We start from the raw sequence: 22,077 nt of genomic DNA on the forward strand, positions 1-22,077 counted from the left end.
GGGGAAGAATGAAGGGGGGGATATCGGAGGGGTAGACGAACCATGAGAAACTATGGACTCTGAAAAACAAACTGAGGGTTCTAGAGGGGAGGGGGGTGGGAGGATGGGTTAGCCTGGTGGTGGGTATTGAGGAGGGCACATTCTGCATGGAGCACTGGGTGTTATGCACAAACAATGAATCATGGAACACTACATCTAAAACTAATGATGTAATGTATGGGGATTAACATAAGAATAAAAAAAAAAGAGAGAAAACAGTACATTTTGAGTGGAAGTAAAGTATGGGCTCTTCGGGTTATTTGATATTCCAATTAATGAAGAGGAGTAAGTCCTATAGCAAAATGGGAAAAGACTGAACTCTTACTGATTTGTCACAAGCCATGGATATGACCAACCATAACCTAAAACTCATAAGAAGTCACTAAATGGACGTTGCTGACAAAATAGTTTATGAGTGTTGCCAAATCACGGAGCTTTTTAGATTAATCTCTATACAGAAAAAAAGTTGAAAAATCCTTAAATCTCACATTGTATGAAAAAACCCAGTAGACGCTTTTCTAAATTTGACAATAATTCTAAAAATTTGCCAAAAACAAATTGGGAAAATAAATAACCTTTCTTTTTTTGTAAACTATAAATCATTCAAAACAACTTAAATCAACAGTGCTAGAGGAAAGACTGAATTATCTTCGTAGTCCCTTTATAGGAAAATATTACCAAATTGCCATCTGAGAAGACTGAAGCCAAAAAAATCTAGGAGAAACAAGTACTTCGGAGGAGAATCAGATAGCTAATTAATTTAAAAAGTTACTTGTATTTTTGAAGTGTTTGTGGTACTTGTCAGCATTTTAAATTTAATGATTTTAAATTTAATGGTGCATTATTTCTTTAATTTTAAATATTCGATTTAAATATTCATTTGTATTTACAACTTTGTATTATTTTTTCTTCAAAAGGACCCACAAATTATAAAAACTTTAGGCTCCACAAAACCTGAATTTAACCCTGCCCTTTTCCAAATACCTATGAAGTGAGTTGAAATAACACTTCTATAAGCAAATTGACTTAGGAAAAACCTTCTTCACTATTGTACCTTCAGTGTTTACCACAGTGCTTAGCACATAGTAGATGCTTAATAAAAATTTGTTAAAGAATAAATGAAGAGTAAAGCTCATGTTCAAATAGTGGTAAGCAATTATCCAAGACAGAGCTACATGCATGGAGAGGGAGCTAAAGGGTGGGTCAAGGGAATCTTTTTTTTTTTTTTTTTGCACATCTCATTTTGATGCTCAGATTTTCAGTAATTCAGATTTATTGGTCTTGTGAAGAGCACTCTGCCAGATTTTGAAGATCTAAAGCTATATTTGACAGTTCCTCAAGGAGCTTTAAGTCCAGATGAGGGATCAGAACCTATGTAAAATAGAGCACACCCTTCATTAAGTGTCATTGGGGTTGTGAGATAGTGCAATGGACATCAGAGGAGAGAGACCACCTGGGGCTGATGTAGTTAGGACAAGTTCATGGAGAAGTAGCTCTGAAGTAGAGAAGAGGAGAGGAGGTCAAAGACTGGGAAGGACAAGGGGTGGAGGTGGAAACCCATATGGTCTGCTTAGAAGGGGACGGAAGGCAAACCAGTTGGTGTGAATGGGGAGGTTAGACAGGGAAATCCTGAAGGGAAAAGTTGGAGCTCCTTTGGGAAAATCAATTATGAAAGCCAAGAATACTAGACCAAGAAGCTTAGTACCATCCTGAGGGTAGAAAAAGACACACAAATGATTCTGTGCATAGGAAAACAAGTGTCTAGTGCAGTTCAGAATGCTTGTGGCACAGAGAAGGGCTTGGAAAGAAAGACTCCAAGCAGGGAGACCAGGTGGGAGAATATCCCAGTAACGCAGGCAGGAGGGGACACAGTCCAGGGCTGAGGAGTGAGCACAGCAAAGGAGGGAAGAAGCTGAGAAATGATGCAAAAAAGGGGGGGCGCTTGGGTTTTTGATTTGGGGGTTTAGAAACACTTACTGAATGTCTAACACACAACAGAAGCTTTTTCATAGACTACTTCATTTAATTGTCAGCAACTACGGGAAACAAAGGCCATCAGCCCCACAACAGGGGTGAGGACCCTCAGTGAGGTGGAGATATGCACTACCAGGCAGGCAAATCAGGCTGTGTATTCCACAAACATGTCCTTTCCACACACCACACTACCACAGGAGGAAAGAGGGAGGTGGGGTCAAGCACAGCTTCTAAGTTTGCAGCATGGAAACTGGGATGAGTGGAAATAAAGAAGCATCTGCCAGAGAGCTGGTGGGGTTGAGGGGGGAGGAGAGGAGTGGCCGGCACTAAAGGCAATCTTTTGTAGGCAACTATTTCTATGATGTCTATTTGAACAGCTGGAGGACAGTTTCTTTCTCCTTGTTCTCCCAGCCTGACAAGTATTTGGAGTTCTGGGACTTTGAGAGAATCATTCTGCAGCTGTCCCTGACATTTGAAAATCTGTTCCCAGTTTGAATTAAGTGGAGTCTTCAGTCTTGGTTATGAAAGCTATTGCAAAAAAAAAAAAAAAAGGCAGTAGAGAGCAGTTTATTTAAGCTTTTCTTTCTTGTTGCAACTGACCTTCTAAATAAAAATAGGCAATCCAAACAGGCTTCTCTGTCTGCAGGGAGGTAAGATCCAGAGCCAACAAAAGTTCAGTAGCTTCGTATCTAACTCTGCCTTTCTCCCTAAAGGACCAACGCCATGGTCACACCTGAGGTTAAGCTAAAAATATATGAGTCCTACTTCCATGCTGTGTTCTCCATTTTCTCTGTCTGAAGCTCCACCCTTGAGGAAAATGCAAACACTAGGGTATGCTCACGAGAGATGTATTTCTTCTGTTCAATAAAGGAATAATATTTATGTATTTCCAGAATTTACATTTTCACAAAGGCATGTTGATTTATTTGAGTATTTCCTGACTGGTCAGTTTTAACATCTTATGTTCATCTTCCAAGGACAACTCACTATAGCAGCAAAACATCCCCCTCTTAACAGAAATCAAAAAAAAGCTGATCACTTTAAAAGTTCCTCTTGCTACTGAAAGTGAAAATCAGAAAAACAAAACTGGTGTTTCTACAACAGGAAGCTGACTTTGAAGACCCTGTAGTCATTCTCTTTGGTTGGAGGAAATGATATTAAAAATGAAACAATCTCTACTTGCACCGACTAGTTGAACACTGTTTTAAAATATTCCTAAATTGCACTAATGCTATGGGGTCACTGTAAAAGACAAAAATGTTATAGAAATATACTTCTAGAATATTCCTTCCTTCACTGCCTATCACAGTTGATTAGACTGTTGTGAAAATCACATATAAACATTTCAACATAAAATGTATAGCATATATTCCAGGGATAATGTAAAGAATTCAGATGGTGTTGTATAGAATCATTCTTGGCTCTGGGCCACTATAAAATCATCAGCTCAGCTCAAAAAACCTTTCTGAGGTGATGGGCAATGATTCTGATATATCTGCCCACAGACATGAGGAGGTACAGAAAGCAAAGCATTTTCTCCAGGCCCAAGCAGAATAAAAATAATACAAAGTCAGTGTGAGGTTGCCAACTGTCTTGATTGTAAAGAGCTCTGTTTTAATCTGAGAACGTGTATTTCTTTTCTTTTCTTTTTGCTGTTAAAATATCCTTTCTTTAAGAACAATTTATAGGACTCCTGGGTGGCTCAGTCATTAAGTGTCTGCCTTCAGCTCAGGTCATGATCCCAGGGTCCTGGGATCGAGCCCCGCATCGGGCTCCCTGCTCAGCAGGAAGCCTGCTTCTCCTTCTCCCACTCCCCCTGCTTGTGTTCCCTCTCTCGCTGTGTCTCTCTCTGTCAAATAAATAAATAAATAAATAAATAAATAAATAAATAAATTTATAGCAATAATAGATGATAATTTGGGATTTTTTTCCTAATGTCATTTATTACAAAATAAAAAGTTAGCAACACTACTTTAGTTTTTTTAAACCATTTTATAACTTTCAGTGTACAATTAAGTGGCATTAAGTACATTTACAATGTTGTGCAACCATCACCACCATTCCCAGAATTTTTCATCCCCCCAAATAAGACAGTTTGTACTCATTAAACAATAGCTCCCCATTTTCCCTATCCCACGGCCCTTGTAACCTCTGTTCTATGTTCAGTCTCCTCAAATTTGCCTATCTAGGAGCAAATATAACTCATGTAAGTTAAATCACAAATTTGTCCTTTTGTGTCTGGCTTATTTCACTTAGCATAATGCTTTCAAGTTTCATCCATGTTGTAGCCTGTGTTGGAATTTCCTTCCTTCTTAAGGCTGAATCATACTCTATTCTATGGATGTGCCTGTTAGTCTAGCTATTCATTTGTTAATAGACATGTGGGTTGCTGCTCCCCTTTTGGCTATTGTGAATAATGCTGCTGCAAACCTTAATGTACAAGTGTTTGTTTGAATCTCTGCTTTTGATTCACTTAGGTATATATCTAGGAGTAGCTTCTCTGGATCCTACGGTAATTGCATGTTTAACTTTTCGAAGAACTGCCCAACTGTTTTCTGCAACAGCTGCACCATGACATTCTCACCAGTGTGCACAAGGGTTCAAATTACTCCACATTCTCACCAACACTTGTTATTTTCCCCCGTATCATTTAATACATAGGTAGCAGTCATCCTAATGTGTGTGAAGTGGTAACTCGCCGTAGTTTTGACCTAAATTTTCCTAATGACTATGATGATGAGCATCTTATCATAGATCTTCTTTGGAGAATCACTTATTCAAGTCCTTTGTCCTTTTTTGAATTGGTTTGTTTGTTTTGTTGTTGAGTTGCAGAAGTTCTTTACATATTTTAGATATTAATCCCTTATCAGATATACAATTTGCAAATATTTTCTCTCATTTGGTGTGTTCTCTTTACACTCTACTGTTAGTGTACTTGGTGCACATTTTTAAAAATTTTGATGAATTCTATTTGTCTATTTTTTATTTTCTTACCTGTGCTTTCGGTGTTATAGCCAAGAAACCATTGCCAAATTCTACGTCGTGAAGATTTCCCCTTATGTTTTCTTCTAAGAGTTTTCTAGTTTTTGCTCCTACATTTAAGTCTTTGATCCAATTTACTTGATTTTTGTATATAAGGTAAAGGTCCAACTTCATCCTTTTCCATGTGGATATCTACTTTTTCCAGCACCATGTGGTGAAAACCCTGTCATTTCCTTATGACTGGTCTTGGCACTCCTATCAAAATTCACCATGTATGGAAGGGTTTATTTCTGCACTCTCTGTCCTATTCCATTGGTCTATATATCTGTCTTTATGCCAGCACCACACTGTCTTGATGACTGTAGCTTTGAAGTAAGTTTTAAAATCAGAAAACGTGAGTCCTTTAGTTTTGTTCTTCTTCTTTTAAGATTGTTTTGGCTATTTAGGTCTCTTGAGATTTCATATGAATTTTAGGATGGACTTTCTACTTCTGCCAAACATGTCATTGGAATTTTGATAGGGATTGCATGGAATCTGTAGCTCCCTTTGGATAGTATTGACATCTTAGCAATATTAAGTCTTTTAATCCGTGAACATAGGATGCCTTTCCATTTATTTATGTCTTCTTTAGTTTCTTTTGAAAATGTTATGGAGTTTTCAGCATACAAGTCTTGTGTTTCCTTGGTCAAATTTATTCCTAAGTATTTTATTCTTTTTATACTGTTGTAAATGTAATTAATTTTTAATTTCCTTTTCAGATCATTCATTGTTAGTGTCTAGAAATGCAACTGATATTTGTGTGTTACTTTGTATTCTGTAATTTTGCTGAGTTCATTTATTATCTCTAACAATTTTGGGGAGTATTTTTGTGTGCAGTCCTTAGAGTTTTATACATATAAGAATATCATCTGTGAACAGAGATAATTTTACTCTATCCTTTCCAATTTGAATGACTTTTATTATTTCGCCTAATTATTCTAGCTAGAGGTTTTGGTACTATGTTGAATAGAAGTGGTGAAAAGTGGGAATCCGTGTCTTGTTCCTGATCTTAGGTAAAAAGATTTCAGTCTTTCACCTTTGAGTGTGATGTTACCTATGGAATTGTCCTATATTGGCCCCTGGTTTTTAAAAATTTACTGAGCTGTAGAATCTACCATCCTGGAACTACTGTACAGGGGAAAGTACACGCAGCTTGGAAATTAGGTAGACTCAGATATATTAAAAAAAAAAATCTTCCGAAGTTTCTAGGGGCTTCTTGCATTGATGGAATAATGAGCATCAAATTTACCCACTACCCTAAACAACTATATAGCTAGATAAAATATATGAAGCAATTATTTTCAGGAATTGGACAATAGGCAGCATGGGGCTATGGTACTTGAAACAAGGGAAATACAGATAAGATCACATCACCCTAGTTTTCTGCTGGAGAGGAGGGGGAGTACTTTCTAAACTGTGGCACAAGATAGCAACACTCAAAACAGAGCAATAGTTTCACTGGCATGAGAAATCAGAAATCAGCATCCCCAGAATTTGGGGATTCGAGGTACCTAGATTTTCATGGGGTCCTCTTTACTTTTTGGCCAAATACTGTTATACACATACAGGGCAAATTTTTACAAAGCCTGGCAAAGAAAAACTTAGGAGAGGTTGAGAATTGATAGAGATTCTAGAGTTCTCACTGTGTTGGGAGACATTAGAGTTTGGCCAACCAGAGTAGAGAGACTGTTGGAATTCAACTGAAGCCCTGAAAAAGATACATACAAGAGATAAAAACTCCCAAGCCCCAAAGCCCACCCTAAAAAAGCCTGAAGCCAAATTTTGACATGGTCAAGCTGAGTTGCAGTGAGTTACTTGCTCAACATATTTTTGTTAACAAGTTTCAATGTTATTTGAAGGAAGTCAACATAATTCAAACTCTCAATAATATAGTAGCCACAATGCCCAGCATAGATTGGAAAGTAACCAAACACTGCAAAGAGGCAGGAAAATGTAACTCATATATTAGTTAGTAGAAACACCTAGAAATTTCTCATCAGATTCAATGTAAACCAGAGGATAATGGAATGATATCTTTAAAGTGCTGTAAGAGCAACTGCTACCTAAAATTCTATATACAGTTCAGGTACTCTTCAAAAATAAGAATGAGGGGTGCCTGGCTGGCTCATTTGGTAGAGTATGCAACTCTTGATCTTGGGGTTGTGAGTTCGAGCCCTGCATTGGGTGTAGAAATTACTTACAAATAAAATCTTAAAAAAAAAAAAAAAAGAATGAATGAAATAAAGACATTTTCAGATAAACAAAAGCTGAGAAAATTCATTATCAGAAGATCTGCTCTTCAGGAAATACTAAAAGAAGTTCTTCAGTTTGAAGGGAAATATTAATAGATGGAATTTAGGATTCTCACAAAAGAAAGAAGAGCACCAAAAATGGTAAATATGTGGATAAAAGTGGAAGATCATTTTTTCTCTCGTTTCTTCATTTCTTTCAAAGACAATTGACTGCTGTTGGAAGGGGTAGTCTGCCATGGGCCATGAGCATCCGTGCATGTGCCAGATTGCAAGCCTTATCTGTCTTCTGAGAAGGAGTAGCTAATGTAGCTAATCAAAAAGGCAAGTAAGTAAGTCACAGCAATGGCAGTGAATACTGGAGAATTGCTCACTTACCAGTAGTAGGAAGACTGGCTTGTTCTCTGTTTTCTATATTTTCTGCAATGTTTATCTCTTGCTCAGAAGGTGGTAGGCCCTTGACCATGGGTCTTCTATCTGCCTCACAAACACTCTGGATGTGTCGCATCCTTCTGGGCCCACCACACTGCCAATGTGAAACATGAAGGCAGGAGGAATCAATGCAAATATGCTGATGTTCATAGTGCTCCTTATACTGTGAGTGATAAAGCCCTATATCTCTGACCCAGAAGTTTCATGTCTTCTGCCAGTATTCATGAAAAAATAACAGGTTAATTTATTAGCTTGCAAATAGGGTGATATCTCTGGAACTTCACAGTTCTTAAATTTGTTTAAGCACAAAATAATGACAATATATTATGAGGTTTATAACATACATAGAAGTTAAATGTGTGTTAAAGAATACAGAATGGAAGGGATTGAATGGAAATGCATTAGTGCAAGTTTCTTACAGATGCATGCTATAATCCCTATAAACACTGTCTAATAGAAATATAACAAAAACAAATGCAAGCCACATATGTGGTTTTAAGTTTTAGAGAAGCCACATTAAAAACATAGGATAATTCAAGAAAAGTTCATTTTGATATTTTATTTAACTCAGTATCTTCAAAATACTATTATTTCAACATAAAAATCATTAGTGAGATATTTTACATCCTTTTCTTATACAAATTTTTCAGAAGTTAGTGTGTATTTTAAACCATCAGCACATCTCAGTTAGTGTAGCCACATTTCAGGTGCTAATGGAGCTAATGGCTAGCCTGTTGGATGATACTGCTCTGGAAAAACTATTAACAACATAAACAAGAAGGAATAGCTGAAAAGCCAATAAACAATATGAAATGGAATACTAAAGAAATGCTGTTTTAATCCCAAAGAAGTCAGGAAAGAAGACAAAAAGTCAAAGAATAGATAGAACAAAAATCATTTCTAGGTATGGTAGATTAGTCTTTCATCACCTCCAGCTGGAATAGTGCACAGGAAAGGTAAGCAAGAAAGCTCAAGTAGTGCAGTTCTAGTCCCAAGCCCACCATAATAAGCTTTTTGAATTTATTCCTTTACTGTATAGTTTATCTGTTTACTGCAGCAGCAGAGTGTTGTAGTTAAGAAGATGGATTTGGATATTACCCTAGATTTGAGTGTTCGCTCTACCATTATGTAAATCTTAGACAAATTACTTCATTGCTCTAAACGTCAGTTTATCTGCATAATGGGTATTATATGATAACTACCTTAAATCCATGTCAAAAAGTGCCTGCCATCTTGGAAGCCCTCAAAAATATTAATTGTACATTATTAACAATATCCAGTCAACTAACTCTAAGGACCAAGAACTATGGGCTTGACACCATTCAAGGCAGCAAGGATTCAAGGGTGAATGGCAAAATTCTTTTCTTCAACACAGAAGTGAGACACGTAATATCTGACTGCCTACTTAAGTGGCCATTACGAGGTGGAAGTAAGAGGTAGAGAGAAGCAGTAGAGTAAATATACAAATGTTGCTATGTCAGTGTTCATATTATGATGTGTAATCTGTTTTCCTTGACAAAACTCGGTAACCAAGGAGCCTGGAAAAACCATGAGTATAGTTCTGTTCCAATCATTCTTTCCAAAAATTAACAGGCTTTATTCTACCAGTGAATGGAAAGTAAATTATTCTCATTTAACTTAAAAGGACAGTTTCTACTTTTTCACCAAAAAGTTCAAGTGTTTTTAATCTTACTCAATACTATTAAGAACTAGTATTTTATTGACAATTGTCTCCACTAGCATCTTTTTTCAAAAGTACTTTGCTTGTTCACACCTATGACCAAAGTCCTAATTTACAGAGTGTTTTTCCCCTAATGAGGACTACCAGGTTTTTAGTGCCAACAGTATAACAAGTACTTTCCATACACATTTAATCTAGTTTGTGTTCAAGCCTGAAACATGGCGTTAGAAAGCTGCATTTTGCAGATGAGAGTCTGTGACAAGCCAAGGTCACACAGAGGTCAGTGCTGGGGACAGAATGTCGGTGGTCAGTGTGACTCCACCCACATCATGCAACCTCTCCCTTATATAGGTTCCTCTTCTGGTGGGTACTTAGGAGAGACCAGTTGTTGAGCAATAGTACTTCCTATTTGTTCAAAGTATAAGGAATTGGTCACACCTCTTCCACTGTTCTTACACAATATTCAGAGGCTCTCTAAGGAGACCACTCATTCCAGGCAGGAGCTGCAGCCTGGAATCATGTGTTCACTGTCAAGAGGCAGCCAAAGCTAGGTACCTGAGAATTCCCTTTTTCCCACATGACTTCTAAATTAATCATCTACAAATATAAAGAAATTATCTGAGCTAATACAATGTCTTATCTCAAGACTCCTTTTAATTTGTATTTCTTTTTTTTTTTTTAAGATTTTATTTATTTATTTGAGAAGGAGAGAGAGCACAAGTGAGGGGAGGGAGGGGCACAGGGAGAAGGAGAAGCAGACTCCCTGTTCAGCAGGGAGCCCGATGCAGGGCCCGATCCCAGGACCCAGAGATCATGACTTGAGCCGAAGGCAGATGTTTAACCAACTGAGCCACCAGGTGCTCCTGTATTTCTATATTATAAGCACTGTTTATTTTACTAATAGTCTGTATCATCTTCTGAGTAAACTTAAGTCTCAAACAAATCTCATGGCAGAATCTTCTCCACCTATACCATCTCCTAACACAGTTTATCCAAGGATAAAGAGCACCATGAAAAGAGTAACAATAGGGCTCCTGGGTGGCTCAGTTGGTTAGGCGACTGCCTTCAGCTCAGGTCATGATCCTGGAGTCCCGGGATCGAGTCCCACGTCGGGCTCCCTGCTTGGAGGGGAGTCTGCCTCTCTCTCTGACCCTCCCCCCTCTCATGCTCTCTATCTCATTCTCTCTCTCAAATAAATAAATAAAATCTTTAAAAAAAAAAGAAAAGAGTAACAATAAATGTTTGTCGATTGGATTTTCAAGAAGGTCTAAATTCAGCAGTCTCTTACTTTCGGTTTCTTTTGTTTAAATTTGAAATCATGGTAGAAAAATAGATAATAGTTATATGCAGGCATTTACAAAAGAAGAAATACAAATGATAATGTGAAAAATGTCCAGCTGTATGAACTGAATGAAAGAAAACATAAATACAAGGAGAAACCAGTATTTATCTACTCAGTTGACAAAAACAATTTTAAATAATAATGCCTAGGGGCGCCTGGGTGGCTCAGTTGGTTAAGCGACTGCCTTCGGCTCAGGTCATGATCCTGGAGTCCCAGGATCGAGTCCCACATCGGGCTCCCTGCTCAGCAGGGGGTCTGCTTCTCCCTCTGACCTGCTTCCCTCTCGTGCTCTCTGTCTCTCATTCTCTCTCTCAAATAAATAAATAAAATCTTTAAAAAATAAATACATAAATAAATAAATAATAATGCCTAGCTGCTGATGAGATTGTTATATTTTTCAGTGTATCTGGAAAACAATATGGTAACGTGTATAAAAAGCCTTCAAAATTTGGTAATTCTTTTCACCAAGCATTCAACTTTCAGGAATTTACCTTAGGGAAATAATCATGACTGCACAAAAATGGAACAATAAGGAAATTCACTATAGCACTATGTCCTATTACTTATCTGTTAATAGTCTAAACGTCTGAAGTATAAACTGATTAAATAAATCATGGTCAATCCATACAGTAGAATATGATACAGTTATTAAAAGTTGTATCTTGGAAGAAGTCAAAATGTATGTGTGTGTGTATAAGTAGTGTTGTATGTGAAAGTAGGTGTGATTTGTACAATACAACCCTGTGTATGTTGGGGGGGGGACTCAAAGAAGATCTCACAAAATATCAATAGTGGTTATCCTTGGGTATTGAGATTATATATGATAATTTTTCCTTCTTCCCTAGCTTTCCTGCCCTATCTCCCTACAAGGGAGGGGCTATCCTAAATATCCCCAAAGTCCTTCAGTTAGAATGTATTTCTTTAGGAATGAGAAGCAAAAAGAGAGAAAAGGAAATTGTGACATACTTTTGGGAAAAGATGTTATCACACTTTGCTAATTTTTGAGGATCATAGACTCTCAGGAAAGGGACAGAGCTCCTTGCTTTGCCTTACTTGTGAGGGCCCACTAAGTCCAGAAGCCCAGTCACCAAGGCTAAAAAGGAAAGCTTTCTGGACCATCCCCATCCTCTGCATTTCATTCATTCAGTCTAAAATATTTTACTGAGTCCCTATTATGTGCTAGGCACTGGACATATACTCGGGGTGGGGGGGAAAGAGAGAGAAAGAAGGAAGGATGGGAAGGAGGGAGGGAAAAAGAAAGCTTTCCTAAAATATTATGAGGGAATCTGACTTTCACTGAATGATGACTATGAGCAGTGCTGTGAAGAGGTGAGGTCCACCGGCTGCATGAGCCTATTTCGGGAGCTTGCCAGGGACTAAGCAGCTGTCTCCAGGAAACCAGCCTTAACCTGAGCTCTAAAGGAAGCATAGGCATTAATTAATGAATTGAATTTTTAGAGGGGGGGAGGGGCAGAGAGAGAGAGTGAGAGAGAGAATCTCAAGCAGACTCCCTGCTGAGCATGGAGCCCAACACAGAGCTCAATCTCAGTACCCTGAGACCTGAGATCATGACCTAAGCCAAAATCAAGAGTCGGCCACTTGATTGACTGAGCCACCCAGGTAGCCCGGAAGCATAGGCATTAAGACCAGGAAGGGGGTAAGAGAATTCCAGGACAAGGTAAGAACATGTGCTAGAGATGCCGGGCAGGAAAGAGCCAGGTTGCTATAGGAATTGAGGGAGAGCGGGAGCTGGAGAAGGGAAGACCAAATCAGGCAAAGCTTCATGGACATGGCCAGGGGGCACCAGACCTTGGCAGGGAGTCTCTTCACAGAACTGCATCTCAGCAGGAAACCTGGGTGCCAATTGGAACATGGATTTGAGAGGGCACTGGGGTGGACCCTGGGAGACCATGAGGAGCCTGTCTAGGGTCATAGCAGTCGGGATAGACAGATACAGATGGGATAAAAGATTCTCATGCAATCAAATGGAAAGCCCTTGGTGATGGACAGACTATTTTTAAGTGACTTCATCTCTGACTCCCTGATGGGGAGTCTCCAATCTTACCGTTCAAAAGCTCAAGCAAAGGAAAGACCAGCTTTTTGAACAAAAAGTGACAACTCAGGGCCATGGCTTTTTAACACAATTAAATTCCAGGTGAGCAGAGGCCATAGCCATGGAAAGCACTGTTTTGCCTGAAAAGTACAAAGTGTCTTTTCCCAATGCTTTATTCATCAATAACCTTACAATTGGAGCTGACATATCCAGGCTTCAAAGAAACAGCAAAGACCTCAATTTCTGAATATTAAGGGGCTTGCCATGAAATCATCTGACCCTTTGTTTCAGCAGTGTCCAGAGGAGAGAGGAAAGGTGCCATTCATTAGACTTCTTCAGGGGCTCGCCATTTCACTGGCCGCCTTCCATGGCCTCTCTCTTCTGGACTTTGAAGGTCCTGTTTTCTATTGTCACGTCACAGTTCTAATGGGAAGATATTCTTCTAATGAGAAGTTATTTATGTCCCACATAGATCTGCCCACTTAGTCACTGGCCATGTGGGATAGGACCTGGCGTTGGCTGAAGAGCAAAGTCTGTAAGCATTTTCCAAGGAGTGGGGGGTCATTTACTTTGATATCCCTAGAGGGGAAGATAAGTGAGCATAAAGGCACAATAGTTAAGAGACCCTTTTCTCAAGGGTCAAGAACTTGGGTTCTGGATCCTAACTGTCTGGCTTTCAACTCGGTCCTACCACATGTGTGATTTTGAACTAGTTACTAACTATACTTCAGTTTCTTCTCTGGAGAATAAGGACCATCATAGAATGAGTCCAGAATGCTTTAACTAAAATCTTTGTGTACAGACGTATTTTAAAATTCAGAATTTCTTGATTTTAGAAAGGTAATAGGATTTATATTTTGTAACAGTTTCAGTGGGGTCTGCTGCTTGCACCCATCACCCACTAATCAATCATATTAATGTTTCTGCAGTGAAACCCAGGTAGGATAAATTAAAACTTTAAATTAAGAACTGAGGAGACTATGAACTCTCGGTTAGATTTTTTTTACCAAGAGAGTTTTTTAAAAAATCTTTCCTTTTTCAAGACTTTGAGATTTCCAAGTTGTGGATGGGAGATCATGGAGCTACAGCTATCCCATAAAGCTGTTATAAGGATTAAATAAATAAGAGTACCTGGTACATAGTAAGGGTCCATTGCATTTGGCTATTTTTATTTATTCCAGAGGAGAAAAAATACAGGTTATCTTAAAGATTATTATTTATATGTTGAAGTTACTGCTGAGGAAGCTTACTATTTCAAGGAATAGAAAGCTCTCCATGATAATTTCTCCAGAAGAATTCTAGGTGGGTCCAGCAGCCAGTGCCAGGCGAGAGAAGTCAAGAAAATCTCCAAGGATCTGATGCAAACACAGGCACGTTATTTTATTCCAGCTACCACCTGCCAGTCCAGCAAAGTGTGCTATCAAAGAATTTGGCTTAAATGTGATGAGTGCAAATCCCATAATGATCAGCAGAGAGTTCTAGAACTAGTCACAGTTGGAGGTACCTATTGAAACCTGAGCATAGGGCTCAAGCTATAAGAGCAAATCAGGACTCCTCTCCGTACTAGGTAAAAGAACTCTCTCCATTCCTCACCACACTTCTGGTTTCCTCCCTAATGCTTTTCCTTTGGCTTATTAAAATCACTTCCATCTTAGTAGAATGAAATCTTGAGAGCGTTCTCAATTTGAGGACAGTGTTAGCTACAAGCTGTTCATTGAGCCCATGCTGTAGAAAATTTGGGGGCAATGCACATCAGTCCTTTCAGACTAGACCTGCCCTCTGTGGATCTCAGACCAATTTCTTCTGCCTTAAGCAGATACTACTATTTGTTGCGCTTTCATTATTGGAAATTGATCAAATTAACCTAAAGAGCCCACCTCTTCCTGGGCCCAGTGTACGTATTCCTCAGACAGCAAAAATCATTTCTGCTTGTGCTTTGTCATAGAACTTACAGACCCATTTAAGAACCAAGTGCTTTGCATATTATGTCCTCAGAATAATTAAATGTTAATAATGATAATACATGGGGTAATAATAAGGAAGCTGGTGGGGGCAGGGGCAGTATTTCAGAGAGAACTGATACAGTTTGTCTGTTGGAACAAACAGTTATTGGAAAGCCCTGATAAGCTGCCTCATTTGTCTGGGGCAAACTAAAAATAAATAAATTAAATAAATAAATAAATAAATAAACCAAGACTTAGTATAGATATGTAACAGTCAGCTGAAAGTATTTCCCAAAACTCAATCCAATTTTCTATGTGAAACCCAAGCAATTCTTCAAGAAGCAAAGTCTCCCCTTTTTTTAAAAAAAGATTTGACTTATGTATTTGTCAGAGAGAGAGAAAGAGAGCATGAGCAGGAGCAGAGGCAGGCAGAGGGAGAAGGAGGCTCCTCGCTGAGCAAAGAGCCAATGCGGGACTCCATCCCAGGACCCTGAGATCATGACCTGAGCTGAAGGCAGATGCTTAACCGACTAAGCCACCCAAGTGTCCCACAACGTCTCTTTTATTAAGCAATAGTACTGTATTGTCTCCTTCCACTAGAAATCAAGCTCACTGATCATAGGGACTTTGTTTGCTACATTCCCAGTGCTTAGAACCATATCGGGCATGCTGGAGTGCTTAATAAATATTTACTGAATAAATGAGTGAATGAATCTGAAGGAAGTAGACAAATAGATGAATTTTCCCCAGTTTTCTGTAGAAAGCAGGGTGTTTCTCTACTTTTTTATCATACATATAATGTATGATAATAAAAATCCAAGGGGTTTCACAAGGATCTCACACTTTCTGGGATGAGTCTTCCAGATGTCTGGGAGATTGTGGAAAGACTACCGAAAGCTCAGTTGGGTGGCACCAACTCTATGACTTCCATGTAGCCCACGTAACGGTAGGCATGAAAACAGTGAAAGAGTGAGACCTCAGCAGGCAGCCCAGGAGGCTGCTGAGCGGTGTTCCTCAGGGAGTGGGCTTCCCAACTTCTACACACTAGGGGAGTCATTTTTAGTCTGCACTCAATCCGGAAGACAAAAACAAGAGGAGATCCAACCTGACTCGTCCCGCTGTAGTGTGGCAGAAACAGACACAGGCCACAGAGGAGAGGAGCAGAGTGGCCGTGCAATATAACAAGGAATTGATGCCTAATAGAATGAGTATCTGAGGGTCACCCAAGGGGAGCAGCCACAGCTGAATGCAAGAGTTGATGAAGACGAATTTGCCATGGGGGCAGCACCACATCATCAGCACTCAAGGCAAAAGGACGGTTAGGGCTATCTGCCATCTTCTGGCACATGAAATGTAGACAATATTGGCCTGTGGAAGTGCAGAACCCACCCCAAGATTGAATCACTTTCCCAAGGGAGTTGTATTCCCAAGTCCTCAGAGTCTCAACTTTTACTCTTCAAGTCCCTGCTTAAGCATCCAAGAGTTTTCTTCTTAAGAACACTTTCAGTGTTCTGTGTTCTCAGACAATAACATTCTACCCTGCAAGAAAAGAAAGGCACCATCCCTAAGCAAACCTCTATGATAAAAAGCAGCTTGAAACACAGAGGAAGAGGATTATAAAAAAAAAAAAAAGAAGAAGAAGTCTAGCTTCTTTAGCTTCAATTGATGAGGTGTTGGAAGTCAATATGAGAGCCTGACAGTATCGTTGGTTACCATTTACACATATAAAACCATATTTTATGTAACTATCATAAACGGGTTCTCCTTTTATTTTATAGTTAGGAAACAGGACGTTGTTAATGAACTCTTTTGTTGTCTTTATAAAGCTTCTAGTTAAAGAACTCCTCAAGACATTTTGGATTGCTTGAACCCGGCGAGCCAATGCTGATGATTTCAGGCAAATCCTGATTCTCAGTAAGCAGAACTCTGTAGAGAAAGTGGCTCACTCTGTGCTCCTATATGGGTGTACTATGTGTTATACAACTTGTTGTCTGCCATTTAGCAGAAGAATATTTTGATAAGAACTAAGATAATTTAAAAACAACACAAAACTGTATACTCTGCAACAGACTAAATCTTATAATCTGGAGTAGCAGAGTTCTCAGACCCCCAGACCAGAAGCCCTGGCATTCCCTGGGAACTTGCTAGAAATGCAGGCTCCCAGGACCCACCCCAGACTTCCTGAATCTGCAACCTAGAAACTCTGGGTTTAGGGCCCAGCAATCTAGATGTTAACAAGCCCCCAGCTGATGCTGATGCCCTGAAATCTGACCTTCATTGTTTCAACCCACCATGCCTCCAGAGCCTCACAGTAGTCCATTTTGAATATAGCCAAATGTCACTGCAATTCCTGAATTATGCCTCTTTTCATCACTAGGTCCTTTGATTCACGACCTATAGCCTGGTCCTCAGATGACATGGTTTCCCTGTTGGCAGCCACTCACAGCTCTCTACCAGTATATCTGCTCCCTGCTCTGCCCTCTTGGGTCCTTCTACCTGTGTGTTTGTTGGTCATGCCATGCTCTGCAGGGGTGCAGGGTTTAGCCTCAATTGCTCTGCTCATTCACTGTTCAGAGCTTTCTCGACACCTTCTAGAGTAGCCAAAGATCCCTAGGGACAACCTCCATGTTCCTGTCCTAGAACTACCAGTGGGATTATTAAAACACAGTGCCAGATCAGGGAAATGCAGATCAAAACCACAATGAGACACCACTTCAGACCGGTTTCACTCATATGTGGAATCTAAGAAACAAAACAGATGAACAGAGGGAAAGGGAAGGAAAAATAAAATAAGATGAAAACAGAAAGGGAGACAAACCATAAGAGACTCTTAACTATAGGAAACAAACAGGGCTGCTGGAGGGAAAGGGTCCGGGGATGGGGTAACTGAGTGATGGGCATTAAGGAGGGCATGTGATGTAATGAGCACTGGGTGTTCTATGCAACTGATGAATCACTGACCTCTACCCCTGAAACTAATAATACACTACATATTATCTAAATTGAATTTAAATAAAGAATTAAAAAAAAAAAAAACAGTGCTGGGCCCCATCTCAGAGTTTCTGATTCAGTTGGTCTTGCATATAGCCCGAGAATTTGCATTTCTAACAAGCTCCTAGTTGAAGTTGTTGCTGTTGTCTGGGGACCACATTTTGGGAATCACTTGAAAGCCAAAATCACTAACTTATTTGTAGGTGAGTACCTAAAAAGAAAAGAAAAGAAAAGAAAAATCAACCAGACCTGCCCCTTCCCCAAATGACCGCTTTGTGATGTTCCCTAAGTATTCATCAATTAAGTCAGTGTATTTATTTTCACTGGTAATTAAATTCCACTTACTTCAAAAAAAGTTCTGAGGTAACCAAAGTTACCTATCAGCCGAAACAGTCAATTTACCCAGTGAGCTCAGAGAAATGCTGTTCCTCCCGGGGGGAAATAGTGTACTCTGCTGCTCTTCCAATCTGCTGGCCTTGGCCCTGACTCTGATTCTCTCAAGCTAAGGTGGAGTGGGGTGGGGCTGGGGAGCCCGGGCTGAGAAATTTTGCTGTCGTGATGCACGACAAAGGTAGTGGAATAGGGGAAAAGAACTTTCTTTTAGCTTTGAAAAGAAAGCGGGATGTGATATTAATAATCCCGCCAATGACCGAGACAATTAACTCCCACCACACACACCATCTTAAAAGGGAGGCCCTCACTTCCCCATCCTTCCCCACCCCTTCCCCCAAGCCAAGCCAGAAATAGAACACCGCTGGCCTCTCAGGGACATTCCCTCCGCCTCATCTCCAGAGGCCACATCGGCTGCTCCCAGAACAAGCTCTGTTCTCACAGCTGCACAATTCACTGCTGAAACCCTAATCTTGAGAGTGGGGCTGGAGCCAGACAAGAGAAAATGCCAAAAGGGCAAAAGCCTCATTCCAGATCCCAAATGTGACTCTGTAGCCCTCAAAATGGCAACTGCTTCTTGCCAGCCCCAGCCAGGTCCACAGCCCACACCAGAAGCCCACGGAGACACGGGGGGCTACTGAGGAAAACCACAAGGAGGCCTGTGCTTTTTGCTTTCCTGAGTTCGCTACTCCACCTGGGGGTGGAGGGATCGTTCTGTGAAGGCTGTTTGGAGGGGGCCCATGGCATAAGGTCATGCATCACTTGCTGGCTCCTCCCTGTGAAAGCAGAGAGTCAATATCCAGCCTACCCTAGACACAGGCCACCTCACCCTGCTGATTCAAGTGTCAAAGGTCCTGGGGGAACAGTATTCAAATGCCTCTGCTAACTGCCTTTTGCATCTCACAGTGGTTCCTCAGGAGCATAAAATAGAAGAAGTGAAAGTGAACATTCACCCCTGTAGCAGGGGAGAGGAAGAGCACCGAAGGCCCTTAGTTTGGGGCCCACTCTTTTCCTGTCGGTCACACGCAAGGCCTGGCCATGAAGGGTTTCACGGCGGCCCTCCTCATCTGGACTCTCTTATCTCTCAGCCGCAGTAGCAGCAAAGCCTGGCCCACACACATGGTCTGCAGGGATGGGAACCTGGAAGTGCTCTACCAGAGTTGCGGTAAGGTCTTTCAAAAACGTGGTCATTTGTGTTTATGGGGAAATGAAGGCCCGCAGATGGGAGCTGCGGAAGCACTGAGCTGGGGTGGGGAAAAGGTGAGAGGACCAGGACCCAAATACTTTCTCCGCTTGCAGAGGTGGTGGGTGGGGAGTGGGAAAGAGCCTGAAGAGGACCACAAAGAGGACAAGAAAAAGGCATTGAGTCTAAATAGAGCATTTCACTAAAACTGCAGAGCCAGAAAAAAACCGAAATGACTGCGGAGTCTATCAAATCATGAAACCTCCTTAGCTCAAAATTAAGAAGAGATGCTTCCATTAGTCACCACCACCCCAAACTGTATACCTGGACTACCTTTCCAGGTTACTGAATTCGCAAATTGAGTGAAAAGATCACGTATGTCAAAAGAGAAGATTTCTGTCCTTCCTGTGACATTCCTAGGGTAGCATTGCTCATTCATTAATTCAGCACTTACCTTGTGGCTGTCAATGCCAGGGTTTTTTCTAGGGCCAGACATAACCAAAGAGCATGAGCCATGGTTATTACCCCAATGGGGCCAATGTCTTTACCAACAAACCGTACAAGCTAAGGAATAGAATGCAGGAAACTGTTGCAGTAGGTGTCTGAACCAACACTTTGGAATATATATTAGTCTACAAGGGCTGTTAGAGCAGAGTACCACGGACTGGGGTCTTAAACAACAGGTATTTATTTTCTCACAGTTCTGGAGGCTTCAAGTCCAAGATCAAGGTGTTGGCAGGGTTGGTGTCTCCTGAGGTCCCTCTCCTTGACTTGTAGATGGCTGTCTTCTCCCTGTGTCCTCACTTGGTCTGTCCTCTGTGCCTGGCTGTGTCCTAATCTCCTCTTCTTATAAGAACACCAGTCCTATTGGATTAGAACCCATCCATAGAATTTCATTTAATCTTAATCACCTCTTTAAAGACCCCATCTTCAAATAAAATCATATTCTAAGGTACTAAGGGTTAGGACTTCAACATATTAATTTGGTGGGGGTGGTCGAGGCACACTTCAGTCCACAAAGGGGGCCTGAGTGGGGAAAAATGAGCTCAGCTTTAGGATCACATCTTGAATGAAGATTAGAAGGACAGACTCATGGAAAAGCATGTCAGTGTGAAATATGACACTTTGGAGGTAGACAGGAAGCAAAATGCAGTTTGGACTGAAGGAGTTGGAAAAGTGATGCTCTGTCAGTATTTAAATTAGCCTCACGATAAGCTGGGGAGCATTGGAGATGTTGCACTTGAGCAGATAGCTGATCATGCAGCTGCCACCCAGGGAGTTGCCTTGGAAAGGCTGGTCTCCAGGGCCATTTGTCCAACTTGATTTTACTCTTTTAAAAACAAGGAACACTGAACACTGAAATGCACAAAAACTTTTTTTTTTCCTAATGTAAAAGAGAATGAATGGCTAGATGCTGTAGGTATTGATCTCATTACTCTTGCTCTTCCCACGGGGATGGGATGCTTTCTGTTGGCATCTATGCATTGTAGGTGCAGGATGAGAAGCAAGAGTTGAGATGAATGGACTGCTCTGGATTTGTTTCTCCAATTCATCCTCCCATAAAAGGTTGTCATGGCTGGTCGCTCCCCCAGACCAGCCTGCAGCCTGCAGCCAAGCCTGGCACAGCCTTTCAAGTCACTGCCAAGAAAGGCAAGAGAAGCGGATGCATCAGGAGAAGAACAAAAGCATATCACCCGCCTCTGGGGATAACTCCTCCCTCCGGGTAGCTGCTCCGTGGAGTCAACAAATGTCAGCACAAGCCCTGCTCTGGCCCCTCAGAGAAAAGGGATGGAGAAGACACAGTTCTCATCGAAAAGTAGTGGGAGGATCAGACAATTTAACAACAGGGTAAATGCTCTGTGTGAAGAGCCGGAATAGAGGCACATATCATGTACCTCATGGTGGTTGGAAAGGGTAAGCTTGGGGGTCTAAACCTGCCGGGGGAAGCGTCATCAAGCTTGACCTTAATCTCAAAGAATGACAAAAAATGGTAATTATAATACCTTATGTCCGTGGAAGGTTTATATGTGCCAGGCTCAGTGCTTCCTATGCATTATTACTTTATGGATGTCTAAACAAGGGTTAGAGATGTCAGGTAACTCTTCCATCCTGGGGTTCATTTTTTCCTTCTTGTTTTGTTTTATAATTTTAGAGGTGGGGTGGTGGCTCTTAGTAATGGTGGCAGAATTACATCCTGGGGCACAGAGAAGGCATGAAGTAAATATCCGTGGAATTGAAATGACTTGATCCCAGGCCCGGCTGACTCGAGCCTGTGCTTTAATTTCCCGCTGTCTGGAGTTTTGTCAGAAGACCGGTAGATAGAGGTGAGGAGTGGGAAGGATAACTTGGCACAGAGAATGGCATGTTGACAGCAGGGAGATGTGACCAGGCATAGAGTTCAGGGGGCTGCAGAAGGGCTGGAACACAGGGACTGATGAGAGATGAGGTAGGAAATGTGGCGAGAGCCCGGGTGTGATGGTTGGTGAATTTGATGTGTCACCTTGATTGGGCCACGGGATGCCCTCGTTAAACACTTTCTGTGTGTGACTATGAGGGTGTTTCTAGACGTTAGCATTGAAATCAGTGACCTGAGTAAAAACAGATCACCCTCCCTCCCCAGTGTGGGTGGTCACCATCCAACCTGTTGAAGGCCTGAAGAGAACAAAAGGTGGAGGGAGGAAGGATTCCCTCTCTCAGCCTGACTGTAAACTGGGACTTTGACCCCCTGCTTACAGCACTCCTGGCTATCTGGCTCTCTCGGGTCTTCAGACTACACCAC

General features: G+C 40.9%; 1 protein-coding gene across 1 annotated transcript in view; it reads left to right on the top strand.

The window, feature by feature from the left end:
- The first annotated feature begins 19,140 nt into the window (after window positions 1–19,140).
- LY86 (lymphocyte antigen 86) overlaps window positions 19,141–22,077 on the top strand; it is a 57,213-nt gene continuing 54,276 nt past the window's right edge. The window contains exon 1 of the mRNA XM_021697082.1: window positions 19,141–19,280. Within this exon, the coding sequence (XP_021552757.1) occupies window positions 19,154–19,280 (127 nt within the window). The 5' untranslated portion in view covers window positions 19,141–19,153. The remainder of the gene's footprint in view (window positions 19,281–22,077) is intronic.

Source organism: Neomonachus schauinslandi, chromosome 8 (genome assembly GCF_002201575.2).
Source record: "Neomonachus schauinslandi chromosome 8, ASM220157v2, whole genome shotgun sequence".
NCBI classification, from domain to species: Eukaryota; Metazoa; Chordata; class Mammalia; order Carnivora; family Phocidae; genus Neomonachus; species Neomonachus schauinslandi.